This window comes from Ornithorhynchus anatinus, chromosome 11, assembly GCF_004115215.2.
Source record: "Ornithorhynchus anatinus isolate Pmale09 chromosome 11, mOrnAna1.pri.v4, whole genome shotgun sequence".
NCBI lineage: Eukaryota > Metazoa > Chordata > Mammalia > Monotremata > Ornithorhynchidae > Ornithorhynchus > Ornithorhynchus anatinus.
Genome location: NC_041738.1, coordinates 24,957,414 through 24,970,454, shown reverse-complemented (window position 1 = coordinate 24,970,454; position 13,041 = coordinate 24,957,414). Strand labels below are relative to the sequence as shown.

The 13,041-nt window shown below is 51.3% G+C and overlaps 1 protein-coding gene across 1 annotated transcript in view; it reads right to left on the bottom strand.

The window, feature by feature from the left end:
- The window catches only part of NETO2 (neuropilin and tolloid like 2), a 33,803-nt gene extending 28,344 nt beyond the window's left edge, over positions 1-5,459 (bottom strand). The window contains exon 1 of the mRNA XM_029075000.2: positions 5,358-5,459. Within this exon, the coding sequence (XP_028930833.1) occupies positions 5,358-5,391 (34 nt within the window). The 5' untranslated portion in view covers positions 5,392-5,459. The remainder of the gene's footprint in view (positions 1-5,357) is intronic.
- Between the last annotated feature and the right edge of the window lie 7,582 nt (positions 5,460-13,041).

Sequence of the window (13,041 nt, the reverse complement as noted above, 5' to 3'; positions counted from 1 at the left end):
GAGATCCGTGCCCATGCGGTGACGGTCCGGCCACACCCCGTTTCAAGTTGAGATCTGTTGGTGCTACTGATTGCGAGCGACTCCCAACTCACTTGGACACTTTAGATTTGTCTCTCTCTCTGCCGCCTGTTGTAGTATGGGTTGGTGGGGCGACACAGGTTGGATTTATAATTGGGCCGGGGACTGAAAGGATCTGGGCTGGTGGGCGGGAATGGGGCTGACCCCAAGATTTCTGGTCTACGCTATCCTACATTTCCATCTTGGTCAATTTTGACGTTTTGGCCTCCTCTGTTGCCCAGATTTTCACCTTTATGTAGATGCCACAAGAGTGGCCACATTTTAGCCCTGGAATGTCTCCGCGGTATGTCCAACAGCAAGCAGAGTTGGAGCCATGCCCATAAATGAAATAGTTTTTGAACTGACGATGTGTAGAAGGGAAGTAAATATCTCAGCAATCAGGCAGGGAGGGCTGAAAAGCATTCGCAAGCTTTCATAGAAATATGAACTGCAGCCAATGAAGGCTATGTACAGTGACCACTCAAAGGACTGGTTGTGGGTGGTTCACAAGTAAAGTGGGGTAGCTGACATGGTCACCTACACCACAACTGACCAGAGCCACCTGAAGAGGGTTTGTAAATAGAGATCAGTTCAGAGTGTCATACACTTATAGCTAGATATGATTCTGTTTTTCCCCTGTGGGGCAGATAAACTCCCGATTTTGTTTTAGAAGTGTAATGGAGTCTTTGAATACAGTAGAATAGCACGTTAGGGGCAGGGAACGTGCCTAATTCTGTTGTTTTGTCCTCTCCCAAGCGCTTAGTATAATGCTCTGCCTTAGTAAGTGCTCAATAAACACCCGTTGATTGAAATCAGGATCAGTTGTTGTATTTCAGCTGAATTATTAAAACAAACTCTAGGAATGTCCAATATCATGGGCTACCAATATTTATTTCTGTACCTCTCCCACCATTTAACATTATGACAGGATAATAGCCCTTTAGTTGATTATTCATCTCCCACTGAAAAAACACAAAACACAGATGTAAATGGAATTACGCAGTCTCCAAGCATATTCTCTTCCTGCCCTCTGACCCATGAAAATAACCTTGAATACTCCCTTTTTCCTCCCACCCTTTTATCTAGAGAGCTTCTAATTTCTCCCTCCCAGGGAGCATCCAAGACCCAGAGCCCCTCACCTGGGGATTCAAGAGCTACGAAACAGAACCAGAGCATCAGCTGTGAAAGGTTAAAGCTCAGTCAAGGCCTTCAGCTGATTTTTTTGCTCCACAGCCTTCAAGGTAAAAGACAAGTGGAGTTTTCTTAGTTCCAAGAGCAGGCCAGAAATCCCCCCTAGGCTGCAATTTAGCTTCACACTCCATACCTATTTACCTACAGGGCTAAGCAGTGGTGTATTTCCTTCTCTGATAAAAGAGTTAAAAACTTTCAACTGGCTACTTAAGTAGAGAGCACACAACCCCTCCTAAGCCTCTCTGCTTCCGAACCTCCGGCCTTCCTGGTTAAAAATCAGAGCCTTTCTTCACCAGTGCTGCTGATCAGAAAGAGGCACAAGTACCAAATCCACTGTTGAATCCATCAAACACAACCTCCAGATCTGCAGCTTACAAGCCCCGATCTCTTTCCACTTTGAGGTTCCGGGACCAAGGGACAGCAAGAAGCTGAAACTTGTGCTTTCTCTTTATGGACTCCGGGGATCTACAAAGTCATCTGTCATTGCTCACCCCAAACCGAATGACCTGAATAGCCACATATAAAATTCACGTGCCTTCCAAAATTCATAAAATTTAATGGCAGAGCAGGGTTTGGCACGTGCTCCTTGTGGGCGGGGAATGTGACTGCTTATCGTTATACTGTACTCTCCCAATATAGTACAGTGCTCTGCACCCGGTAAGTGCTCAATAAATACATACGACAGAATGAATGAAATATCTGGAGTCGGTCAAATCCCAATTCACATGCATCTCTTTTGGAAGTTTGAAAGATTTAAATCTATCAAAGGCTCCAGGACCAAAATTTGCTTCTAATATGAATGTCAAAAGGGGTTCAGTGAATTCTTTCTCGTGTGTTGGAAATGAAAACTATTCTCCCACTTCTAAGAATGATTAAAAATGGAAGTCACCTTTGCACTTGAAGTACCACCCTCTCATCCTTATATTCTGTTGCCTCCCCTACCTGTAATTTATTTTACCGCTTCTCTCCTTCGGTAGATTGTACATTATTTCAGGACAGGGCTTAGTGCAAATTATAAGATAAAAATCACTGCAACCGGTTGTTCCCTGAGTCTGGAGGAGAAAGAGGAAGTTCGGTAGAGCTTTCACTTAAACCGTAGCCTTAACTATCCACACCTAAGAGTAAATCATACAAAGCCAGCTTCGCGCCTCTCCCGCTACAACCCGGTCTCCACACACGCTGGGCTCCACAAACGCCAACCTACTGTCGTTTCTCGTCGTCTCCCCGCTCGCTCCGCCTTCCCTCACGTCCAGAGGTCCGTTCACATCCGGCAGACCACCGCTCTCCCCACCTCCAAAGCCCTACTGAAATCACATCTCCTCCAAGAAGCTTTCTCTGACTAATCTCTCATCTTCCCACCCTATTTTCCCTCCTTTCTGAGGCACCTGCGCACTTGAGACCTTAACACCGAAGTCCTGCCCCATCCTTACGCCCTGTCGCTTCCCCTACCTGTAATTTATCTTAATCTCTGTCTCCCTCCGTAGCTGGTACACTCTTTCAGGGAAAGGCTCAGTGCAAATTACAAGATAAAATCATCGCAACCGGTTTGTGCCTGGTGTCTGGAAGAGAAAGGGGCAAGTACTTTATCTCGCCGAGTCCAAAATTCCATTGACGTGCAGAGGATTAAAGAAAGATTCACTCGGTCACAGATCCGCAAACAGTTCTGAGGCTCGAACTTCATTATAAAGAGTCCCGTCTTCCCCCCGAGAGACGTAAAAGGGCCATAACGTTCCGCGGTAGAACTTACGGCACTCGGCAAGCAGGCTGTTTCGATTTTTAGGCGCCTATTGGTAATGAGTCAGATGGCAACAGTGGGATATTTTCAGATCTCATTGAGATTAGAGGGGGGAGGGTCACTTTGTCACACCGGGACAGTTTCTATGGAAAAGCTCAACTGCAAAAGGCTGTGAAAGAAGCCACCCTTCACGGACACACCTCGGATTACGGGGAAACGGGTCAGCATTGGCCGAGCGCCACTTCAGGAAAGCCTGCAGTGATGTCGCAGCCCTCCAACTCTCCCCCTCCATCACTATTACTACCACCAGCTCCACCACCACCACCACCAAACGGGAGTATTTTCTGGGGCAAAGGGGGGTTGGGGGGGAGGTCTGAAGAGGGCGTCATGCAAGCACAAGAAGAATCCCTAGGACTTGCAGGACACCTTCGTTCCCTAAAGCACTGGTGACTTTTCTTTAGTAGGTCTTTTAAAATAAGGTCCGGAAGGCAGCGTCTATCATCAACTCATGAACAATCGAAACCGAACACCTTAAGGACTATCCTGGGGCATTTTCCTCCCGCCTGGCAGTGGAATGCAAGAATACTTTACGCCCAGGTACGGGACCTTTCCGAACGATGTGAAAAACGGACCTAGCGACGCTAGACTCTAGAAGTTCCTTCCAGTTTACTCTCGGGGCTTATTAGGATGGGAAAATAAAGCTCTGCCACTTAAAACGGAGGGTTCGTTTCCTTTATCTTTTGACCGGGGGAGGAAAACAGCTCCGAATTACGTTTCTAGATTTCGATTCGGCCAATTCGCCGGCTGAGTGGAACGCCTCGGCGGTACAGAGACGGTAGAACTTTAAAACGAACGGTCAACCCGACGACTCCTGCCCAGGAAAATTCGAAATGACTTTGGGTCTCTCTGGCACGTAGAGAGAGTCTTCTGCAGTACACCAAGAACTAGGGTGAATGGCACATCAAGGTTTTGCGGGGGCATCTTTCGGTTCTCCCTAGCTGGCATTTTCTGGGTGCCACCCAACGAGAAGGGGGCGGGGGGCAAGCGAAGAAAGGCGCATTTCAGACAGCGGTCGTGGAGCGGGAGTAAAACCAACCAACCACACAAAGATCCGAAGCCCTCCCTCCCTCCCTCGCTTCCTCAGTTTCCCCCTGCAGTTCCCGGGGTCCCGAGAGTCCAACGGGGGTGGGTGGTGGTATCCGTGAGGTAGAAGGCTTTCTCGGGGACGAATGTCCCCCGGGAAGGGGCTCCGGCCTGCGGGACGCCCCCGGGGGGCCGCCGCCCGCGCTCCATCCTATTTATTGGGCGCTTACTGTGTGCGGGGCGGCACCGTAGTAAGCGCGTGGGCGAGGACAATAGCAGGGTGAACAAGCTGACCGGCGGTGGGCTGGGGGTGAGGACGGGCCGGCGGCGGCGGTGAGGACCAGAGGGCGGGGGAGCTGGCCGCGTTGGGCGGGCCGGACGGGCCGGCAGGCAGAGGGAAGGACGGACTGACGGACAGAGACACGGACGGACTGACAGACAGAGGGATGGACTGACAGACAGAGACGGACGGAGGGACGGACGGATGGACAGACGGATAGTCAGACAGAGGGATGGACGGACGGACAGAGGGACGGACCATCAGACAGAGGGACGGACCATCAGAAAGACAGACAGAGGGACGGACAGTCAGACAGAGGGACGGACAGTCAGACAGAGGGACGGACAGTCAGACAGAGGGACGGACAGTCAGACAGACGGAGGGACGGACGGACAGTCAGACAGAGGGACGGACAATCAGACAGACGGAGGGACGGACGGACAGTCAGACAGAAGAGGACGGACGGACAGACAGAAGAGGGCCGGACAGAGAGGCAGCCAGCGGGCGGGCCGTCCGTCCGTCCTTCCGTCCGTCCAGCAGGGTCGGGGCGTCGGGCGCGGGGAGCGCGGCTGCGGTCCGGGGTCCGGGGTCCAGTCACGGCCCGCGGGGAGCCGCTCGGGGACCGGACGGGACGGGACGGGACGGGACGCAGCTGCCGCTGCCCCGACACCGCCGGACCCCAGCACCCGCCCCAAGGGCCGGGGGCGCTGGACCGGCCGGAGGGCATCCACCGGGGCAGGGGACGGGTGGAGGGGATGGAGGGGACGGATGCTGGGGACGGGTGCAGGGGACGGAGCCTCCGGCGGGTCCGGCGAAGCCGGCCAGCTCCGGTGGGGCGAGGGCCTGCCCCCGGCCCGCAGGGAGAGCCGCACACCGCCTTCACTCACTCCTTTCCTTCCTTCCTTCCTTCCTTCCTTCCTTCCTTCCTTCCTTGGGATTTGGTGAGCGCCCCCCGTGCGCGGGGCGCCGGGCCGAGCACCGTGCCCCACTAAGGCGTCCGGCCGCTCTTACCTTTGAGCCCGGAGCGCAGCTTGTCCAGGGCCATAGTCCCGGGGGCGGCGGGGGGCCCGGGGGTCCCGGCGGGGGCAGGCCGGACGGCCCGGGCCCCATGTGCCGGCCCGGCGCCGCTCGGCTCCGCTCGGCTCCGCTCGGCTCCGCTCCGGGGGCCCCGGGGCCCACCCGCCCTCCCGCCCCCCCCAGGACCGGCCCCGCCCCCGACACCCCCACGGGCCGCGGGCCCAAAGCTTCACCGCCGGCCCGCTCGGGGGGGGGGGGGGGAGGGGGGCTCCTGGGGCCGGGGGGCCGGGGGGCTGGGGGGCTGGGGGGCCGGGGGGCCGGCTGGCAGCCGAAGTGGAGCGGGCGCCGCTGCGCTCCGGGAAGCTTCATTTAAGAGGAGGGGCGACCCCCCATCCCCGCCCCCCATACAAGCCCCGCCCCCCCAGGGGGGGAGGAGGAAGGGGGAGAGGAGAGGGGAAATGGGAAGGGGAGGGGGATGGGGGGAAAGGGGGGAGGGGGGAAAAGAGGGGGGAGGGGGAAAAAGAGGGGGGAGGGGGAAGGGGAGGGAGAGGGAGGAGAGGGGAAGGGGGAGAGGGGAGGGGAGAAGGGGGAGAGGGGAAAGGGGAGGGGAGGGAGGAAGGGGACGGGGGGGAGGAGAGGGGAAAGGGGAAGATGAGAGGGGAGGGGGAGAAAGGGGGAGGGGGGAGAGAGGAGAGGAGGGAGGGAGGAGAGGGGAAAGGGGAGGGAGGAAAAAGGGGAGGGGAGAAGTGGAGAGAGGGGGAAGGGGGGAAGGGAGGAGAGGGGGGAAAAAGAGAGGGGGGAAGGAGGGGAGGGGAGAAGGGAGGAGAGAGGGGAGGAGGGAGGGAGGAAAGCCTGTAAGCCCGTCACTGGGCAGGGATTATCTCTATCTGTTGCCGAATTGTCCATTCCAAGCGCTTAGTACAGTGCTCTGCACATAGTAAGCTTCATTTAAGAGGAGTTCCCCCCCCCCGCCAGGAGTGTGGGGGGGGAAATAATAATAATAATGTCGGTATTTGTTAAGCGCTTACCATGTGCAGAGCACTTTTCTAAACGCTGGGGGAGATACAGGGTCATCGGGTTGTCCCACGTGAGCCTCAAAGTTAATACCCATTTTGCAGATGAGGTTACTGAGGCACAGAGAAGTGAAGTGACGTGCCCACAGTCACAGAGCTGCCAAGTGGCAGAGGCGGGATTCTAACCCATGACCTCTGACTCCCAAGGAGGGGGGAGAGGAGGGGGAAGGGGAGAGGTGGTGGGGGGTGGAGGGAGGAGAGACTGTAAGACCGACATCGGGCAGGGATGGTCTCTATCTGTTGCCTAATTGTCCATTCCAAGCGCTTAGTACAGTGCTCTGCACATAGTAAGCGCTCAAATACTATGGAATGGATGGGAGAGGGGAGGGAGGAGAAGGGGGAAGGGGAGAGGGAAGGTCCGAGGGATAACACCTCATCCGTAAAATGGGGATAAGGACTGTGAGCCTCACGTAGGACAACCTGATTGCCCTGTAAATCTCCCCCAGCGCTTAGAACAGTGCTCTGCACATAGTAAGCGCTTAACAAATACCGACATTTTTATTATTATAACACCCCCAGCCCCCCCCCACCCATTCACCCCGTCAAAGGGGGGGCGGTTCTAGCCCTGCCGGGCCGAGATCCGGACCGACTGCGGGACCCCCAAACCCCCCCCCCCGCTGTCCCCCACCCCCCTGCTGCCCCCCACCCCCACCCCCCTGCCCAGGCCAGGGCACTCACAGGTCGCGGACTGTGGGGTCTGGGCTCCCAGCCCCCCCTCCAACGCCTCACCTTGGGCGACTCACTTCACTCCTCCGGGCCTCTGTCACCTCATCTGCAAAATGGGGATGAAGGCGGGGAGCCAGCCCCTCACGGGGGACAACCTGACCCGCTGGGATCCACCCCAGCGCTGACAACAGTGCTTTGCACAGAGTAAGCGCTGAACCGATACCAAAATTTTTATTGACCGTGAACCCCCACGTGGGACAACCTGATGACCTGGGATCCACCCCGGCGCTGAGAAAGGTGCTTTGCACAGAGTAAGCGCTGAACAGATACCAACATTTTTATTATTATTGACCGTGAACCCCCACGTGGGACAACCTGATGACCTGGGATCTACCACAGCGCTGAGAACGGTGCTCTGCACAGAGTAAGCGCTGAACAAATACCAAAATTTTTATTATTATTGATGGTGAACAACCTGATGACCTGGGATCTATCTACCCCAGCGCTGAGAACGGTGGTCGGCATAGAGTAAGCGCTCGACAAATACCAACATTAATATTCATTCATTCAAAAGTATTTATTGAGCGCTTACTATGTGCAGAGCACTGTACTAAGCGCTTGGAATGGACAAATCGGCAACAGATAAAGACAGTCCCTGCCCATTGACGGGCTTACGGTCTAATCGGGGGAGACGGACAGACACGAACAATAGCAATAAATAGAATCGAGGGGATGTACATCTCATTAAAACAATAGCAACTAAATAGAATCAAGGTGATGTACATCTCATTAACAAAATAAATAGGGTAATAAAAAATATATACAATTGAGCGGACGAGCACGGTGCTGAGGGGAGGGGAAGGGAGGGGGGGATGAGCAGAGGGAAAGGGGGGAAAAGGGGGCTTAGCTGAGGGGAGGTGGAGGGGCAGCAGAGGGAGCAGAGGAAGCAGAGGAAAAAGGGGAAGCTCAGTCTGGGAAGGCATCTTGGAGGAGGTGAGCTTTAAGTAGGGCTTTGAAGAGGGGAAGAGAGTCATTTTGGCGGAGGTGAGGAGGGAGGGCGTTCCAGGACCGCGGGAGGACGTGGCCCAGGGGTCGACGGCGGGATAGGCGAAAACGGGGGACGGTGAGGAGCTGGGTGGCGGAGGAGCGGAGACTACAGGGTGGGAGTAGAAGGAGAGAAGGGAGGAGAGGTAGGAGGGGGCAAAGGGATGGACAGCCTCGAAGCCTAGAGTGAGAAGTTTTTGTTTCGTGCTGAGATCGATGGACAACCACTGGAGGTTTTTAAGGAGGGGAGTGACAGGCCCAGAGCGTTTCTGCAGGAAGATGAGCCGGGCAGTGGAATGAAGAATAGACTGGAGCGGGGAGAGACTGGAGGAAGGGAGATCAGAGAGAAGGCTGACACAATAATCCAGCCGGGATATTATGAGAGCCTGTAACAGTATTATTATTATTATTATGATTAGACTGTAAGCCCGTCAAAGGGCAGGGGCTGTCTCTATCTGTTACCGATTTGTACATTCCAAGCGCTTAGTTCAGTGCTCTGCACATAGTAAGCGCTCAATAAATACTATTGAATAAATCCTATTGAATATTATTGACTGTGAGCCCCACCTGGAACAACGTGCTGACCTCGGATCTACCCCAGCGCTTACAACAGTGGTGGGCTCCCACACCTAATGGGGCGTGGAGGACCAGACCTCGAGGCGGCGGCGGCCACCCCAAGTCCACGCCTGACGGGGAAAAATCTCCTTTTCCCCCGCCGAAACACAGCAGACCCCTTTGGGTTCACTCATTCATTCATTCATTCGTATCGATTGAGCGCTTACTCTGTGTGGCACACTCTACTAAGCGCTTGAAAGGCCCACTTCGACAACAGAGAGAGACCATCCCCGCCCAACAAGGGACTCACAGCCTAAACGGGGAGCCAGGCCTCAAGACCATCAAGACAAATAGAATCCTAGATATCTACACATCATTAACAAAATAGAGTAATAAATTATATATAGAAATAGGCACGAGTGCTGTGGGGAGGGGAAGCGGGGAGAGCAGAAGGGGAATGGGGAGGAGGAGCAGAGGGAACGGGAGGGCTCAGTCTGGGAAGGCCTCCTGGAGGAGGTGAGCGCTCAGTAATACTAATTACGGTATTTGTTAAGCACTATGTGCAGAGCACTGTTCTGAGCGCTGGGGTAGATACAGTAAAGCTTTGAAGAGGGGAAGAGAGCTACTTCGGCGAGGGAGATCCCACAGTGACCCAAGCAAATCCAAGAAAAATCAACCTCGCCCCCTCCGCGGACATATCCCGCATTTCATGTGTCAGCGAATATTTAAAATGGAATTCCTAGAGCTAAGAAAGCGAAGCTACCCAGTTTGTAGACTGTCACATTTACACAATTAATGACTTTGATCACAGGGGTTTTTTTTTCCTTCTAAGTTTTCTTTGGTTGTGGCCTAACGCTTCTTTAGCAGATGGTCCGCTAGAGATGTCTTCTCTCTTAGGCCATTGCAAAGTTTCGGGTAGTCGTTCATAAACATTAACTGGGAGCTGAAATAAAATTCGTATAAATGAACTGTGAGGTACGATAAGTTCACTCCAGCTAAGTGGAACAAAAACAGAAAATTGTTTTTTATTGCTTACGTCCAAGTGATACCTGGGGCAATAATGAAATTGTTTTAGGAAAATGCTACAGATTCTACTGTAGCAGGATTAAGCTGTAGAAAACACAGCTTCAGGCTGTAGAAAGACAAAACTCCACTTACTTTCACGTGGCGGGGGTGGGGGGCACACAATTCCTGGTCTAGCGATGATATAACGAAGGGAAAACTTCTTGGGAGATAAGAATGACAAAAACTGATATTTCCACAATGCAGTCACTTGTGTTTTCAGAAGGTCCGGCTGGACGCGATTCCACAGCAAAGAAGCCCATTAATTAGCATTCTGCTCAATGGGGCCCCTTATATGAATTCCTTCACAATATGTTTTCAGAAAAATCATTGATCATCTTATTGCTATTTAGTAATCTGAAAACAAGGTTCCTGATTTTTTTAAAGGTACTTGTTAAAAGCTTACTATGTGCCAGGCACAGGTACTAAGCGCTTGGGAAGATACAAGATAATCAGGTTGGACACAGTCCACGTGCCACCTGGGGCTCACAATCTTAATCCCCATGTTACAGATGAGGTAAGTGAGGCCCAGAGAAATTAAGTGACTTGCCCAAGGTCACACATGGCAAAGTGACAGGGTCAGGATTAGAACCCAGGTACTTCTGACTCCCAGGATCATGCTCTATCCACTAGGCCATGCTGCTTCTATAATTAAAGTGATGCACCTGAGCCTAAAGTTGGTTGGTACTTGTTAGGTGCTTACTATGTGCCCAGCACTGTTCCATCCTGCTTCTGTAATTAAAGCGATGCATTTGAGTCTAAAATTGGTTGGTCCTTGTAAAGTGATTACTATGTGCCAAGCATTGCTCTAAGCGTTGGGGTAGATAGAAGTTCATCGGGTTGGAGGCAGTCCCGGTCCCACATGGGACTCACACTCTTAATCCCCATTTTGGAGATGTGGTAACTGAGGCCCAGAGAAGTGAAGTGACGTACCCAAGGCCACACGGCGGACATTTGGCGGATCCAGAATTAGAACCCGGGTCCTTTTGACCCCCGATTAGACTGTGAGCCCGTCATTGGGCAGGGATTGTCTCTATCTGTTGCCAAACTGTACATTCCAAGTGCTTAGTACAGTGCTCCGCACATAGTAAGCACTCAATAAATACTATTGAATGAATGAACTCGCAGGCCGTGCTCTATCCACTTAGCTATGCTGCTTACTTTCAACACTCATGCACCAAATGGTAAATGTATGAAGAAAAACTTCATGCTGCATATTAATATAGATTATTTCATTCATTATTGATCCTTTATTTAATGTTTAAATCAAATAGATACTTTGCATAAACTGGGAATAAATACATGTATAATTGTTGGGTTAAAAAGACCACAATACTCTTCATACACTTAGTTATTAGCTTGTATAACTGCTCTCCAAAACTTACCTTCCAAATTGCTGAAATGACTTCATCTCCATCATCTCCATTCTCACACTATCCTTAAGAGGTGTGAGACTGTATTTTGATTCGACAGTCGTTATTAGCACCTCCAATTGAGTGAGCGTCTGTTTAAATTATAAACCTCTGAAACTCAGGTTTGTGAGGATCCCCTGACCCCTTCTGTATATTATACCAGAAGTGGAAACATGGAGAAACAATTAAGAGTTGAACTAATGACCTAGCCTACCAGGCTGCTGCTAATTCCTAATGGGTCTCCCAAGTGCAGGTAGCTAGGAAAGAGGATGCAGGATTCAGTTTTGCTCAGCATACAAAAGATAATGGCATTAGATGAATTCTCCCAGCTTTGGTCATTCAACTAATTGCATCAGGACCCAGTGGAGCGTCATATTTATGTTGTGGAAACATTTTAGGTTCTTACAGTGCCTGGCACATGGTAAGCGCTTAATAAATACCATCATCATCATGATTATTATTACAGTACTTTGACTTTTAATTTTTTAATTTAAAAATGTCCACAGAAAACTAGCCTTTGTCACTTCTAGTAAACCTTGCTAATTGATCACATTAAGCTTACTCAGGTGGCTCCCCCCTTTCCCTCCTCCCCCCACCTAAGACCGACTTCACATGCCTAGGCTGAAGATGGGCTTTAACCCTTCTGCCTCATATAGCTTTCATAGGTTACTAACTAACTCTTATTACAAATCATCGGCACGGCTAGTAAACTTGGCCGGAATTGTCATTCACAGTTGGCACAACACAAAGACGGTATGCTAATCAAAACGATGTTGTTCACGTGGTAATCGAAGTACAAAGAAACGACATATGCATACCCATATGGATCCACTTGGCTGAAGTGGAATCTGGAAAATCTTGTTGTGGGGAAATTCTTGGAGAGAAGACACCCTTGGAAACAGATGCAAGAGTGACAGAAAGTGATGTTACTTGGCTTAGAGGGTGCTAAAAATCTTCCCGTGTCAGTCGTGTTTGATAGTTTGCCCCCAAAGTATATTGCCGTTTCTAGGATGCTGGAAGAGAAATTTCTACAAACTTTTTAATGACACCACACCATTGACTTTAAAGCCCTTCATCACTTTGTCCCCCCCTCCCCACTTCACCTTGCTACTCTCCTACTACTACCCAGCCTGCAGACTTCATTGCTGTAATGCTAAACTTCTCACAGTACCTCCATCTCTCTGTCTCACCACGGACCTCTCCCACATCCTACTTCTGGCCTGGAACACCCTCCCTTCTCCTATCAGATAACTGCTCTCCCCCACTTCAAAACTTTACTGAAGACTCATCTCCTCCAAGAAGCCTTCCCTGACTAAGCCCTCCTCTCCTCTTCTCCCACTCCCTTCTAAGCCGCTCCTTCATTCATCCTCCCTCCCATCCCCACAGCACATGTGTATATACCTCTAATTCATGGATTTATTTATATTAATGTCTGTCTCCCCCTCTAGACTGTGAGCTCACTGTGGGCCGGAATGTGTCCGTTTGTTATTTTGTACTCTCCCAAGAGCTTAGCACAGTCCTTTGCACACAGTGAGCGCTCAATAAATACAACTGAATGAATGACATCCTTGCTTCTTTACTCATCAATCCCTCATGCTGCAAGGGCAGGCCAGATACTCAGGGGTGTTTATATTAAGGATACCATAAAATTTGCTTTTTTGGAGTGGTGTCATACACACAGAGATTTTGCAGTAAACCGCTGAAACCATTTCGATGTTTTATATTCCATTTAGTTTGTAAAAGTAGAAATTTGTTCGAGCTTCTTTGTGCTAAACCTTCAAAGTGATTTCCAGGTGAAAGAGAGTTGTTACAAATGCAATGTCAGTAGTACGTATTGAGCGATGCCTCTGAGCAGAACACTGTGCT